The sequence below is a fragment of the Coenobita brevimanus genome, chromosome 98 (assembly GCF_032717465.1).
Source record: "Coenobita brevimanus isolate Jiangsu-jjx chromosome 98, ASM3271746v2, whole genome shotgun sequence".
Lineage (NCBI taxonomy): Eukaryota > Metazoa > Arthropoda > Malacostraca > Decapoda > Coenobitidae > Coenobita > Coenobita brevimanus.
The window spans coordinates 38,707,645-38,723,455 of NC_137051.1; the positions used below are offsets into that span (position 1 = coordinate 38,707,645).

A 15,811-nucleotide genomic window follows, 5' to 3' on the forward strand; every position below is an offset into this window, starting at 1 on the left:
GAAGGTGTGACGTGCAAAATATCTCTTTCTCTCGACTGCCGCGTCTCTCCGCTTAATACCGTCACAGTTTATATCACCAGCAGAGGAGGATCAAGGTGTGACGTGCAAAATAAATCGCTAAGGAAGGGGAGTAACGAAATCTAGGCAAGGCAACGGTTAAAAAAAAAAAACGCGCGCTAACCCAGTCACGGTGGCCCTCCCAGACCCCATGATGGTGCTGTGTGGGGTGGACCAGGGGAAGAAAGCCAGCAGGCAGTTGGAGAAACAGATATCACAGTGGAATAAAGAGTACAAGAAGGCGATGAAGATACTGCTGCTTGGTGAGTGGATAGGTTGCTCTCTCTCTCTCTCTTTCTCTTTCTCAAGTTTTTTCTCTAGCTATCTGTCTGTCTGTTTCTCTTCATGTGTATTGCTATATGTTTATCTATTCAACTCTCTCTCTCTCTCTCTCTCTCTCTCTCTCCACTTGACCTGTGTTTTATCCTCTGTGTTAACACTTGTCTCTCCTCCACCAACCTCCCCTCTTTCACCTTGTTGTTGTTGTTCTTCTTCTTTTTCTTTTTCTTCTTCTTCTAGTCTGAACATAAATCCTCACCCATCCTATCCCCAGCCAGCAGACTGAACCATACTACATCCTACTCATCCATCCTCACCCATCCCATCCATCCTTACCCATCCTGTCCATCCTCACCCATCCCATCCATCCTTACCCATCCCATCCATCCTCACCCATCCATCCTTACCCATCCATCCATCCTTACCCATCCCATCCATCCATACCCATCCCATCCATCCTTACCCATCCTGTCCATCCTCACCCATCCCATCCATCCTTACCCATCCCATCCATCCTTACCCATCCCATCCATCCTCACCCATCCATCCTTACCCATCCTGTCCATCCTCACCCATCCCATCCATCCTCACCCATCCCATCCATCCTTACCCATCCCATCCATCCTCACCCATCCCATCCATCCTCACCCATCCCATCCATCCTCACCCATCCTGTCCATCCTCACCCATCCCATCCATCCTCACCCATCCCATCCATCCTCACCCATCCCATCCATCCTCACCCATCCCATCCATCCTCACCCATCCTGTCCATCCTCACCCATCCCATCCATCCTCACCCATCCCATCCATCCTCACCCATCCTGTCCATCCTCACCCATCCTGTCCATCCTCACCCATCCCATCCATCCTCACCCATCCCATCCATCCTCACCCATCCCATCCATCCTCACCCATCCTGTCCATCCTCACCCATCCCATCCATCCTCACCCATCCTGTCCATCCTCACCCATCCTGTCCATCCTCACCCATCCCATCCATCCTCACCCATCCTGTCCATGAAGGAAACATCTATCTATCTATCTATCTATTTACTGCCAGACGCCTCAATCTTTTATGGGGCGGCCACGAACAAATCGCCTCCATGTCGCCCTGTCCCCGTCACTTCACTGCCCTCCCCCCAGCTCACACCTTCCTCTCTCATATACCTCTCCACTCCATGCCTTCATCTCATCCTCGGCTGATATGGAGAACGCTGGAAAAAAGTATGAAAAGGATGAATACCTCTGACTCCCTAACACCTCTTCCTTAGTGATTTATTTTTAGATATGGCTAGTTAATATCAGTTTGTAGGTTAATGATCAGTATAGTTGTGATTGAATGATTTAAATGACACTGAAGGGGAGAGTAAGGATTAAGCCATCCATCCATCCATTATCCAGTCCTATGTCGCCCCATGAGGAGCGTAGGAATCTGGGGCTAGGCAAGTTGGTCCTGACATTTAAGATGAGAGTGACCAGCCTCACTCATCCCTGAGTGGCATTATGTGAGCAATAAATCCCAACCACCCCTTGGATATACACCTACACAAGTTCAGTCCAAATGGTGTGCTTTAATTACCCACTAAACCACCAGGCGCCATAATTTGGTTACATGGTTACCACCCAGCGTAATAAGTGGTTTCCTGGTGTACAGGAAACCATATGGCTTGTCACTTAGCGTAGAGCTACTCATAGGCAGAAGGAAGAGGAAAAAAATGAAGGAAAGAAAGACAGGAGAAGGAGTGTAAACTCGCCCGTAGGTTGAAGAATGAGGAAAGAGAGAAGGTAAGAAGGACAGGAGTGGAAGGATGGAAGAGAGGAGAGGGCAGACACCCAAAGCAGCACTACATCGAGCGAGTGGATGGTGAGCGCCCCCCGCCTACCACTACAACTTTTTGTAATAAATCCCCCATTCACGTTTGCTTTATGGAGATTTTCGTCTTTATGTAGCTCAGTGGCAGAAAAAGAGAATACTACGGCCCTGCATCCCCCCCCCCCATCGCACTTCTTCGTGACTAGCATTGAATTCTTGTGTTAATCTCTTGTTGCAGCTAAGCATTAAGGAGGAAAAGATGGCAGTATTACACCTAGTTGAAGTGACCAGAGTATAGTTGAAAAGGTATGGTCATTATCAGCATGGTGGTTTGGGTGACTGTGTGTGTGTGTGTGTGTGTGTGTGTGTGTGTGTGTGTGTGTGTGTGTGTGTGTGTGTGTGTGTGTGTGTGTGCAGAGCCAGGATTCCGAAGGTTTGAATCGTGAGAGAATGAGTGCCTGGTCCATTTTACTGACACGTTGTTGATATTTTCCCCTCCGCTGTGGTAAAAGGATAATTCGAATGTCAAGGTAGGGATTGGCAGGTGTGACTCGGCCAGTGTTCATGTTTTAATTTACTATAATGCTTAGCGACAAAAATCTAATACGGCTGCCTTGTGACGGAGCAGGAAAAGGAAAACAAACACATATTATGAGTGGCACGTTTTTACTCTAGAGGGATGATTATGGTGTTCATTTGCCAGGGAGATCTGATTTTGACTTAATGCCTGATATTTTTTGTCTTGTTTAGAATGATAAAGAAGGTATCTCTGCAGTGCACAACAAGACACTGTCACAACAATATACTGCAAGCACAAGGAAAGTTACATATTGAGACAAGCAATATTATGATCACAGTATTAAGTGCGCATCATCTTATCAAGTTAGGCTTAATTCCTCTTCGTCTTTTAATACCCTGTTCCTCCTCCTCCTCCTCCTCCTTCTCCTCCTCCTCCTCTGTGCATTGCACATCCACACTGTGCACTGTGCAGTCCCCTTTTATCTAAGACACCTGTCTTATACATTTTTCAATCTCCCCAATGCAAAGAAAGCAATATAAGCACAGATTAGGATCTGCACAGATAACTCTGAGTTAACTGTCACTACTCTTACTTTCAACCTGTGATGGGCTGTGGATCACTGAGGCTCCCTGTTAGTCAAGTGACCACCATCGGGATTTTTTTTAATGTACCAGGGGTCACTGCTTCAGGATGAAACTTGTGTACTTGTCCCACATGGGAGAGTTGCTTGTCTCAGTGGAGTGAACGGGAGCTAGGGCCTGATTGACTGCTCTCTACCTTAAAAGCGCCAGGCAAGGCTTGTAGCTTCCACGTTATGTCCACAGACTTCCCATTAACTCAATGTACCGGTTTATAATGTCATGCCGTAACTATTATTTTATTTGTTTACTTACTCTTTCAGGTTACTCAATCGGGTAGCTTATAGATAAAGTATTATAGAATGTGACTTTTCCTTTCCAGTGTTTCCTATAAAATTTCCATGTCAGTTTTTCCATGCTGCATGGTGGTTTTTCTCACTTTTTCCTGGAGTGTTTGGTGGTGGGGGAAGCCTTCTTGCTTTGCTATCCTTATCCTTCAGCATGTAGAGTTAGATCTTGTAGTCATAGTTTTCTCTGTAACAAGCAGCCTCGAAAGGACCATAAGATCTGTTGCTGTTTGCTTTCCTGTGTAATCCTGTGTAATCCTCCTCCTCCTCCTCCTCCTCCCCAGGTGAGTGCTCTTGTTCTTTTCTGCTACACTTTGTTAGAGACTGTGACACTCATTAGAGGTAAAATAGTGGCTGTAAGTGGAACAGAATTGATTAGTAGTCGGTCTGTGCATGTGCCATTCCCTAAACCCCGACTTGGCAACTAACAACATGCATCAGTTCAGGAGGTGCACCAGGTTCTGTGGTAGTGATTGAACATGGTACACCTTTCTCCATTCTTATAAGCTATAAAGCTGGTGGTTTCAAGGGGAGGAGCACCTTCCTAATTTCTTATCATCTAGTGCATCACCTGCAGGAGAGCCTCAAGTACCTCATACCAAAGATTCACATTTTGGTAAGACAGTGCTGTAGTGTGATGAGGCTTGATCTTCTGCTTTGAGTAAACTGTGTACCTTGCCGCCTGCACATTCATGCTGTTGGACAGATAGTAGAAGGCAGGGGAGCTCCATCAACTCTGTCTCATTTTCAGTTTCCTGGACTAGACACTGTACAGATTGGTAGTCTGCAGCCATGATTTTTTTGAATGCACTTACTTTCTCCTTGCCAGAAGTATAAATAAAAAATAAAAACAGTGTCACAGTCCGTCAGAGTGTGCATGTCAAGAAACTGCCCTGACATCTCATTTAGTTTTCAGCAGTTTGGGTGGTAAGCATACTTCATCCCACTTTTCCGTTAGATGAACATGTACCTCCACAAAAAGTAGATGAAAAGAACATCGTGTGTCATCACTTATTACATGAATGGCACCCTTTCCTTCACGAACAGCCTTCAGAACACAGCCCGATATAAGGATGTCAGCCTCTTCATGGGCAAAACCTCCCCATCCTCACCAGTCATCAACACGTTCCTCCCGAGGTCACACACGCAGAGCAGGTTTTCGCTTATTAACTTCGGTCTTTATAATGACATCTCTAGCAAGAAGAAAAGTCAGTGTCTGATTATAGACCTGAGTTAAGCAGTACCGTCTTGTTTGCTTTAAAGATCTTTATGTGAGACACTGATCGAAAGTAACAGGCTCAGTAGGAGTCTAGCTGTATTTAGAGTCTTCTGTTCATCTTTGCAGCTGCAGTTGAGACGATACCTTCACAATACCAAAAACATGTGGTTCAGAAGTTGTTGTGCATGTACATTTACAACATTTGGCTCTCTTGATCTGCATGACATGAAGAGCAGCCCAACAAGATTTGAAATACTACCTTCTGCGGTTAGTCATACTCTCCCGGAACTGCTAAAGGTACTCTACACAGCTCGTAAGCGAGAAGAGATTCCAGGCTGATGTTTCACGTCTGGCCAAGGAATAAAAGACGACTGAAGAGATCTCCTACAAAATTTCTTAGATCCAGTTTTGACACTTTTTTTTCAAGGCATAATGTATTTTCACTTTCTTTTTTTACGGTGTTGGGAAAGCTCTCTAGTAAGGATTCTCTGAAGCTGTATGCCATGTCTTTTCCATTAACATCGACAACACTAACACTCATTAGCAACCTTGCCGTTTTCAGTGTTTTAAATAGCAACTGACTCAAGAACAAGAGATGGGAGTGGTTTGACAGTTCACCTGTTTTATGTTTTGAATCATCAGTATCAAGTTTTAGTCATTTTGTGCCTTCCATTTTATATATTTGTCCAGTGGTAGACACAAACGTCTCTTCTACATCCTATAGCATGACAACGCAGACATGGGTGACTCGCCGCCAGAAAGGATATGACAAAACCAAGACTTCGGACAGAACTCAGCAAGCAACCAACTTCGCAGAAACAGTCAAACCAACTAGGCCACTATTTAACTTCTCATAGCAGATATTGGTCAGTAGTCACGATCCCCCACACACCCTCTTTAAAACAAACAGATGTCCCTACCTCCATGTCTGCTTTTGCTCTACCGTATTTATCAGAGAGTTCGACATTTCTACCCCTTGCTTAGGTACCTAACGGCAATAGTTAAAATTAATAACTGCTAAGAAATATGGTTACACGAGGTTATGGCTGAACTCCTGCAACCACCTCTCTCCTTCACATTGTGCTTAAAGGAATTGATTGGCGATGACAGTTGACGTGATCCTACAATCAACCCACGACGAATCAATGGGTCGCTCAAGCGTCCTCTACTTACGTTCCAAGCTGTGCAGTTGAGTGCTCTCCTCCGTCCCTCAACAACATGATACATATCGTTCTCAAGGCAGGCATTATACGTGGCCAGTTCTTAGCATTTGTTGTACTGGTTGGTCACCAGTAGTAGTACGTGGTAGAGATCCTATGGAAAGAGGATCTCTAGTACGTGGGGACACCCACCATCCACTTACCCGATGTAGTACTTAACTCTACCGTGAGTGACAAGCCAAATGATTCACTGGTACGCAGGAGACAGTTCACTGCGTTTGGTAGTTTCCATGTAATCAAATAATTGTTGGTGTTCTAGTGGGTTAAGGCGCTCCAACTGGATGATTTTAACAGTCAGTCCCCTGTGAGATGCCCCTGATAACATTTCTTGACAGGACCCATTCATGAGAGTTCTGAGGCACCCGAGAAATAACACCAGCAAATACTTATCACCAGGATGTATAATGATGTGAATTTTTCCTTAACATGAAATATAAATCAGCCACACCTAAAAACCCAACCTTGAGATAAAAACCCAACCTAGAGACTAAAATCATTCCTTCGACATGCTCCATTTGCAAGCTGTGTCCATTTCTCTTTTTCTCCCATCGCGGGGTACAACCATCATGGGTGTATACATATTTGACAGTTGCCACAATCTTTCACGCTGGCAATTGTGTAATCAACATCTTGGACTCCATATATGGTTCATAAATCCATCAAAAACATGCAGTAAGAACAAGTTTCAGGTTCATACTATAAATCACTCAACTTACCCCAGGTTTTCGTCCTTTTGCAGCTCATCTCCCATAGCTCAGTGGCACAAACGGAGTACTACAGCCCTACATGCTTTCCTTTGCACCTCTTCGTAACTAGCACCATACCCCAGTGTTAAACTCATGTTATTCTACCAATGGGTATGTTTGTCGAGCTGGAAGGAGTTATATATTGACCTGTTTAACCTCTACACTCCCAGACGTCTCCTCTAAGCTGAAAACCAGTATCTGTAAAATAAAATATAATACTCGCACCATGTCTTTGAAGTGAAGAGTTGCAGTACCTGGGATGACGTAACAGTGATGTAAGGTAATAACATTTGTCTGACACCCTCTATGTTGTTCCTCTGACAGGTGCTGGAGAGTCAGGCAAGACCACTATAATAAAACAGATGAAGATCCTGCACATCAACGGGTTCTCTGATGAGTGAGTAATGCGTCACCTCTGTACAGTAGTGTTGCCCTGTCTCCACCACACCCTCTACTCTTCCTCCATCCCCCCACCTGCTTTCCTTCTCTCCCTCATTTACTGAATCTTTCCTCTTCTTTTTTCTTTTAGATAGCATGGGTAGTGCAAAGGGAAGAGCTTTGGTCTATGAGACACTGAGGGTGAAAGAGAAAACAGTAATATAGTCATCTGTTGTGGTTACACCGTGCTGAAGTTGGGGATATATTTTATTTTAATATCTTACGTCTACAGTGTATCCTCATCATATATATATATATATATATATATATATATATATATATATATATAGATAGATAGATAGATATTTATTTATTTATTTATATCGTCATCATCATCATCATCATCATCATCCGGACCTCCTTTCCCACCCAAGGGCAAGGTGAAGAGTAGCAGTGTCCTGACAGCACAAACTTGCCCAATCCAAATAGGCCACACTTCCCCTCACTCATCATTCAAGCCCCCGGAATCCTGGCTCTACCGGATACGCCAAAAACATTCACCACATTCTGCAGCTTCACACAAACGCATCCGATTGAGTCAGTCCGGACGCTGCCATGCTCACAAGGGGTGCCAAATCACTGATCATGCACTTCTCCTCAACATTAATCCAGCCAGCTCGATCTCTTGTCAGTTCCCTAGCCTCACCGACTTCCAAACCTCTCTTCCTCAAACACTTATCCACCATATCACTCCACCTTCTCCTTGGCCTACCTTGCCTCCTCCCTCCTTCAAATTCGCTCAGGTATACCTTTTTCACCACTCTTTTGTTATCCATTCTTTCCACATGACCATACCATCTCAGGACACTCTCTTCGATTCTGGTGTCCACCGACTTCCTCACTGCACACCTTTCACGAATCACATTATTTCATATCCTATCCACCCTCTGTACTCCACATACATTCCTCAGCAGTCCCATCTCCACTGCTGTTACTCTTGACTTTTCATTTTTATGCCACACCATAGTCTCACTCCCATATGTTAAAGTTGGCACTAACACTCCCTCATGTAAGCCTCGCAGCTGCAACACTCAAGCCTCTGTTTCTTATCAAGGCCTTCATTGCACCAGCTACTTTTCTTCCATATGTCACTCTACTTTCAACTTCTTTTGCACATTTTCCTCTCTTTTCTATCCCTGTACCCAAGTATTTGAACTCTCTCACCAATTCCAATCTCTCTCCATTCACTGTGACATCACACTGGGAGTCACCTTCTCTCTCAATAACCATCACTTTATTCTTCTCTACATTTACTGTCAAGGCACGACGCTCACAGACATCAGCAAAACTCTGCACTAGCCTACCAAGTTCTTGTCCGGAACTTGCAAACAGTACTGCATCATCAGCATACAACAAATTTGAGATATTCCATCTATCACCATTCATTACCAACGCCATCCCTCTCTTCATTACTCGTGTTTTTACTTCTCTCATCACCCCATCCATATATATATATATATATATATATATATATATATATATATATATATATATATATATATATATATATATATATATATATATATATATATATATATATATATATATATATATATATACTCTCTCTATATATATTGAACAGCCATGGGGACATCACACAACCTTGTCGCACGCCTACACCGATCGTGAACCATTCACTTAGATGCCCATTAACCCTTACACATGTTTCGCTACCATCATAAAATCTATTGACAGCACCTAGCAGCCTACCATCTACACCATACATGCGCAAAGCTTTCCACAATCCCTCATTGTCTACTTTGTCGTATGCTTTTTCCAGATCCATGAATGCCATAAACACCTTATGGTCCTTCTCACAAGCCTTCTCTGCTATCTGTTTCACTGCAAATACTTGATCCACACATCCTCTGCCACTCCTAAAGCCACCCTGTTCATCACTCACTAGGACTTCTGATATCTCTCATACTTTCTCTATAATAATTCTTCCATATACCTTCCGTACCACACTCAATAAACTTATGGCACAATAATTCTTGCACTCACTTCGCTCACATTTATTTTTGTACAGGGGTACAATCACAGCCTTTTTCCACTCTGCTGGCTCAGTTTCGCTCATCCATGCCTTCTTACATATCTCCAACAAGCACTTCATTACACACTCTCCACTACACTTAAGCATCTCCGCATACACCTCATCAACCCCAGCTGCTTTCCCATTTTTCAGCCGTTTCACAGCGCTCTTCACCTGTGCGAGTGTCACGACTCCTGGCACTGCATTCCTTCTCTGCACACGCCCAAAACTAATCATGTTTACAGCCGCTTTGCTCTATTCCCATTCATCAGGCTTTCAAAATATTCTTTCCATTTGGTCCTTACTTCATCTCCATGGGTTAGTAACCTATCACTTACATCCTTCACACTATCACATTTCTTCCCGCATTCACTTCTACATTTCCGCACTTCTTTCCGGAATAACTTTCTATTTTCAGAGTAGTTCGCATTCATTTTTCTTCCCAGATCATCATTCACCTCCTTTTTCCTCTTCACTAGTCTCTTTACATGCATCTTGCCCTCGATATTCTCAGTTCTTAATTCAACTGAACCCCTATCCAGTAACCACTTTAGCCACTTCTTCCTCTTTTCCTCCACCGCTCTCTTAACCCCCTCATCCCACCATGCCGTACCCTTCTTTTTTGTTGATACTCTTGCCACACCACACACCACTTTAGCATTCCTAACCAAGCAATCCCTATATGCATTCCACAGGCTGTCCAGATCCAATTCATTCCAGTTCACTGATTCTAACTCGTCCTCTACTTTGGTCCTGTACTCATCTGCCACTTCTTTGATCCTCAGCTTTTCAACTTTCAGTCTTTCACCCTGACTGCTCCTCTCTCTCTTGATCCACCTCACTCCTCTGAGCTTGATCTTGCATACCACAATCATATGATCTGACAGACCTCCACATCGTCCTCTCACTCCCCTCGTATCAGCAGCCATTCCCATCATCGACCTCTCTACGAGCACGTAATCAATCAGGCATCTTCCAACACGATCCCTATTCCCTCTATACCATGTATATTTATGTGCATCTCTGTGTTTGAAATACGAATTACAAATGCACAACCTCCTCTCCTGACACATATCCTTTAGTCGCTTCCCATTATCATTTTCTCCTGGTACTCCATAGCAACCCATTATGTCATCCTCAGGACCAGTGCCTACTCTTCCGTTCATATCCCCCATCACAATCACTTTATAGCTCCTGGGCATTTCTCCCACTACTTCACCCAGCTCATCCCAAAACCTGTCTTTCTCTCTCTCACTCCTGTCCTCACACGGTGCATATGCTACAATCACTGCCACTTTCACCTTCTCAAACTTGAACTTGACATACATACACCTCGAGCTGACACATTTGTAGTCTCTCATTCCACTCTGCCACACCTCATTCATCAACAAAGCAACTCCTTCCTTACATCTTCCTCGCCCATTCATTCCCGATCTTACACATTTCACACCCTCCCACTCCTCCACTTCGCACCCTTTCATCTTCGTTTCACACAATGCCATCACGGCATATCTCGCACTCTTGAACACATTCACCACTTCCACCCTCTTGCTCTCCTCATTCACACCTCTCACATTCCACATGGCCACGCGAGTCTGCCCATTTGGTTGGGGCCCTGGGCAGGTATTGGGCCCTCCGAGGCTGTCTGAAGCGACTGCCATGATTAAGTGATTTTGGATAGGGGAATCTGGGGGACACGTAACCCTGCCAGAAACCCCTGTTATATGGTTACCACCCAGCGTAGTAAATGGTTTCCTGGGTACAGGAAACCATTTGGCTTGTCACTCAGTGTAGAGCTCATATGGCATCACTGTACATTGAGTGAGTGTGTGTGTGTGTGTGTGTGTGTGTGTGTGTGTGTGTGTGTGTGTGTGTGTGTGTTCGTCCCTTCTTTTTTGGTGTTTAGCAAATCAGTATATATATAACAAGCTTTATGTTTAACTTCTCATGAGACCGGTATTATGAGGGTGTCAGAATTTTGACGCTGTGTGATACCGTCAAGGTATGTCATCACTGACTTTAAGCGTCTGCAGTACTTTATGAGCAGCCTTTCCATTTATTATGATTTTTTTTAACGTCAGATCGGAAAACTTTATTTAGCACTGTCGTATATGAACATTCTGTTTGAAACAAATGGGTGGAGATCAGTGAATAATCCAGAGTTTGTCGTATCACTGTCAGTGACGTAACCAAAGGGGTAGTCAGGACGGCCCGGGCCTCCCTGAAATACGGTATGTCTGGCCTCCCCAGTAGCCACCCAAGATTTTCGGAAGAATACCTCCAGATCCCCCTGAACAGTTCTCCTTGACCCACCCTGTAAGTGGTCTTCGCCACCCCATGGCCACTCCATTTAAAAAATCCAGCTACGTCCCTGATCACTGGTTTAACAATATGTGGCTTGATTTTTTTATGGAAGTTCCAAGCTCTGTATTGGCATGTGCAAACTGATTTACCTTACAGTATCCTTTAGACTGTTTTGCTGATAATGATGCTTCTGGACGGTAGTGGCTGGCTTTTCTGCAGCATTTTCGAAGCTGCCATATCCCAAATTTCCCTGGATATTCACAACGATGGGATTCAGTCAGCTTCGCCCTGCCACTATGAATTTAGGTTTACATATCCGGTCTGTTTCATAATTTTCATTTTTTGGATAGTTTGATCATGTTTTACTAATATATTGTTTGATAGTACTTTTTGATTGACGTTATTTGTGTTGTATACGAGTGTGTTTAAAGTGAGTATAGGAGTATCGGATTGTAGGTCTGTTACTGAGGGACCCCGCGTATAATCCTGTAAGTCTGGTGATGTGATGTTGTTCAATCCTTCAGCTCAAGAAATTTAAGAAGAAATCACATGCAATTTAAGGCATAATCTTTTCTTTCTGTGGTTGTTATTGTCATCTCAGGCTCATCTGAACGTGAACCCAGTGGAATGCAGGACGACTTTGTCCTTCTCCTGCAATCCTGCCTCTGCCTTTCGGGGAACTGGGAAGAAGCTGAGGGGCATTTAGATATGACAGCAGAGACACCCAGTTCTATCGGTGTTTTATCCCATGAAAGTGTCTGTCCCCAGTACCATAATCATGTGTATGTATGTGTGTTGGAGTTCCAGCGTCCATACCTATCGCTGACTTTACATATACTGTATTTATTTGTATTACTGTGCATTTTTTACCTTGGTCTTTGATGAGTGGCATTATTTCTTTGGCCACCTCTGTGATACATGTCGTGCTTCGGTTTCGTCTAAAACCACACCGAGTAGAACTGTGTAATTCATTTTCCCCTATGTACGATGCCAACTGAGGAGGTGGGAGGGGCGGTAAGTGGAGATGGATGAAGCATTTAAAATGTGATGAAATTAGAGGATGCCCCGCCGCTTACTTATAACACATAGGATCTTTGCAGTCTGGTTCAGATTTTAAGTTTTGTGAGCGAAATGTTGTTGAGAAAGTGACTGTCAGTGCAGTGATAGTGAATGAAAAGGGACTTGATTTAGAGGAAGAGTAAGTACATCAGTGCAGTAACAGGGAAGTACTTGTGTTAAGGCAGTGGAGAGTAGAATGACTAGGACGAAAGGTGGACAGTGTAGTGAAGACTTTGATACGGAATAGTGTACTCTGTTTTGTGGTTGATATGGGATTGCATGAAAGTGTGTGGGTGCTTAGATTATTTATTGTTCTGGTGTGCGACTGCTATGGCGTGAGATGCAGAAGTCAAGAGTGAGAAAATGGAAAATGGACTGCTAAAGGAATGCACTTGGGTAGATTGAACAGGAAAGACAGATTCATGAAAGGTACCAAGCAAGGAAGTTACTGATAAGGGGTAGATAGTGTGTTTATACCGGTATATCTGGTGATCAAAAGGGCATATATGAGAGTAAGAAGATGGGAGACGGAGGGGTAGGCCAAGAAAATATAGATCTGGTAAGGGATCGAAATGGATAAGTTACGGATTTGTGTAGGTATGCGCGTTTTTTTTTTTTCCCGTCCCCTGGGTGTGGTGCTTTGTGGTCTACTGTTGTGGTTTATTTCTCGTTTTTTTATGTTTTTTTTTTTATTATTTGATTCTACAGTGTCACATCTCATACGTTTAGGATGACGACGATGATGATGACGACGACGACGATGATGATGATAGTAATGATCAAGTAGTCTCTTTTCCCAGGGACATTCGTAAAGGATATCCGTCGGTGATTTTAGGATCTGTGCTTGGTTTCCCTGTTTTAGGAATAATTTTAAAGGAAGCTTCTGTGATTTTCTCAAGGGAAATATATCGTATTTAGCATTGCACAGTATATTCGTCCTTATGCTGGTACTTTACTGATTTTATTTTACCATTTGCCCCTCCTGGGAACTGTTTCTTGTCTTTAACTGTGTCTTGAAACGCCAAATGTATGAGATCAGCGCATGCATGTTTTTATCTTCCATTTCAAGGACTTTTTCATTATCATCGCCACATTCATACTGGACAGAGGCTTAGTTTTAGGATTTTTAAACTGGGGTGGCCAAGGGGTGGACGATCCTAAGTATGTTTCTGTTTTTCTTAGAGGGAACAACTTTACGGGATTCTGGCCTTTGGTTCCTTCTTTCTTGCATAAAAGAGAGAGGGAGGGAGGGAGGGAGGGAGGGATCTGCGGGTATCTCTCTAGAAATCTGAGGTAACCAGTGGGATAGCCAGGCATACAGGAGGGGCCAGTGCCATCCCGTCCACCCCTCTGGCTACTCCCTTGATACTGGCCAGTGTACATTGCCTAGCCTGTGTATTACCCCGCCCTGACCCACCACCCACCACCATTCCAGCCAATCCCGCCCACTCCTTTCCACCCACCACCACTACCACCATCCCAGCCAATCCCACTCATTCCTCTCCACTCACCACCATCACAGCCCATCCCACCCACTCCTCTCCACCCACCCTACCCAGTCCTCAGAGGGCCTTATCAGCTACATTGTCCCTAAGATAATGATAAGATAGGCCTTCGCGGGATAGAGTCTGGTAAATGAAAAGCGAAGATACAGAAATCGTGTTGTGTCTTAAATAAATATCCTTTATCATTGTTGACTAATAAATATGGAAGTGTAATCCCTCAGGCAGCAGTTATTTACGACTATGATAATAAGTAGAAAACGGAAATTGTTGTTAGCAATTTCAATAACTCAAAACATGACAAGGTCATCTGTCATGTGCATGTGACCTCAGTACATAAAAAAATAAGCAAATTTTGAACTTTGACCTTGGCTTTGACCTTGAGTTTTGGGTCATTCATACATGGTAGCCATGCATAGCACATGAAGCTCTATAAATGTACCAAGTTTGGTGATTGCAGCTCAATTCCATTTTTTTTCCTGTTATTATTATTGTACAGTTGAACTTTGACCTTGGCTTTCACCTTGAATTTTGGGTCAAAGACATTCATACTTTGAAGCCAGCAGTTCACCATATGACAAGGTCGTCCAATTCCTTCCTCATTTAGGCTGCCGGGGCCAATTTATTCTCCTCTACCAATCTGGGGAGCCAGTGATTTCACGAGATTTGATATAGTGATCCATAAAAAAAACATATTTTGAACTCTGACCTTGGCTGTGGCCTTGGGGTTTAGGTCAAGGTCATTCATGCTTGGTAGGCATGCATAGCTTGTTGTTCTACAAACGTACCAAGTTTGGTGATTGTAACTCAGTTCTATCTTGGCTTTTTACATTGTGCACACAATGACCCCAAAATACTTTCCATTGACCCCTGGACGATCTCATAAACTACCGGCCCAAATGGACCCACAGTCATTTCAGACCTGCTCCCCGACCTTGGCTATGTTGCATAAAAAGTTCAAGTCTGTAACTTTAACGGTTTCTGAGAATCCGCGAATAGACTATTGTTATAGGTTTTTGGCTGTAACTGGAAAACCAGTACTGGGAACTGGATGATACTGGAACATATGAAGCCGCCAGCTGGGGGACTCAGATGGCCCAGTATGATGGCTGTAGCTTTTAAATCAAGCGAATGCGAGCAATTTACTACGTCTTAAGAAGGAATAATAATAATAATAATAATAATAATAATAATAATAATAATAATAATGATAATATTGACAAGAACATTAAAACACACCACTGGTGTAGTGAGTTATAATAATGATCATAAAAACGATGTGTAACAAGTTAACTAAACAGATAAATAAAATCATTCATTCATCACCATCATCCGGACCTCCATTCCCACCCGAGGGCAGGGTGAGGAGTAGCAACGTCCAGACAGCCCAAGTTTGCCCAGTCCAATGGGCCACGCTTCCATTCACTCATCATTCATGCCCCCAGAAGCCTGGCTGTATCTGATACGCCAATAAATAATAATACGCAAATAAATATAGTAAAAAAATAAACTAAAGCCTCAGAAATCCCCGAGGCAGGATGAGAATAATTTTATGCAAGAATTTTAAAGGCGATCCGGTGAGAATTTATCTGCCAGTTACAATGTTATTATTTAAATGACTAAGTTCGGGAGTGGCTGCAGTGGCGTGGATGACAGCGAGCGTAGTAACCATTTTCAAGGAGTGGGATAGGTCG

At 43.5% G+C, this 15,811-nt stretch overlaps 1 protein-coding gene across 1 annotated transcript in view; it reads left to right on the plus strand.

Annotated features, from left to right (window-relative positions):
* The first annotated feature begins 211 nt into the window (after positions 1 to 211).
* The window catches only part of LOC145414040 (guanine nucleotide-binding protein G(s) subunit alpha-like), a 35,585-nt gene continuing 19,985 nt past the window's right edge, over positions 212 to 15,811 (plus strand). The window contains exons 1-2 of the mRNA XM_080283604.1: positions 212 to 320; positions 7,107 to 7,179. Coding sequence (XP_080139730.1) covers positions 212 to 320; positions 7,107 to 7,179 — 182 coding nt within the window. The remainder of the gene's footprint in view (positions 321 to 7,106; positions 7,180 to 15,811) is intronic.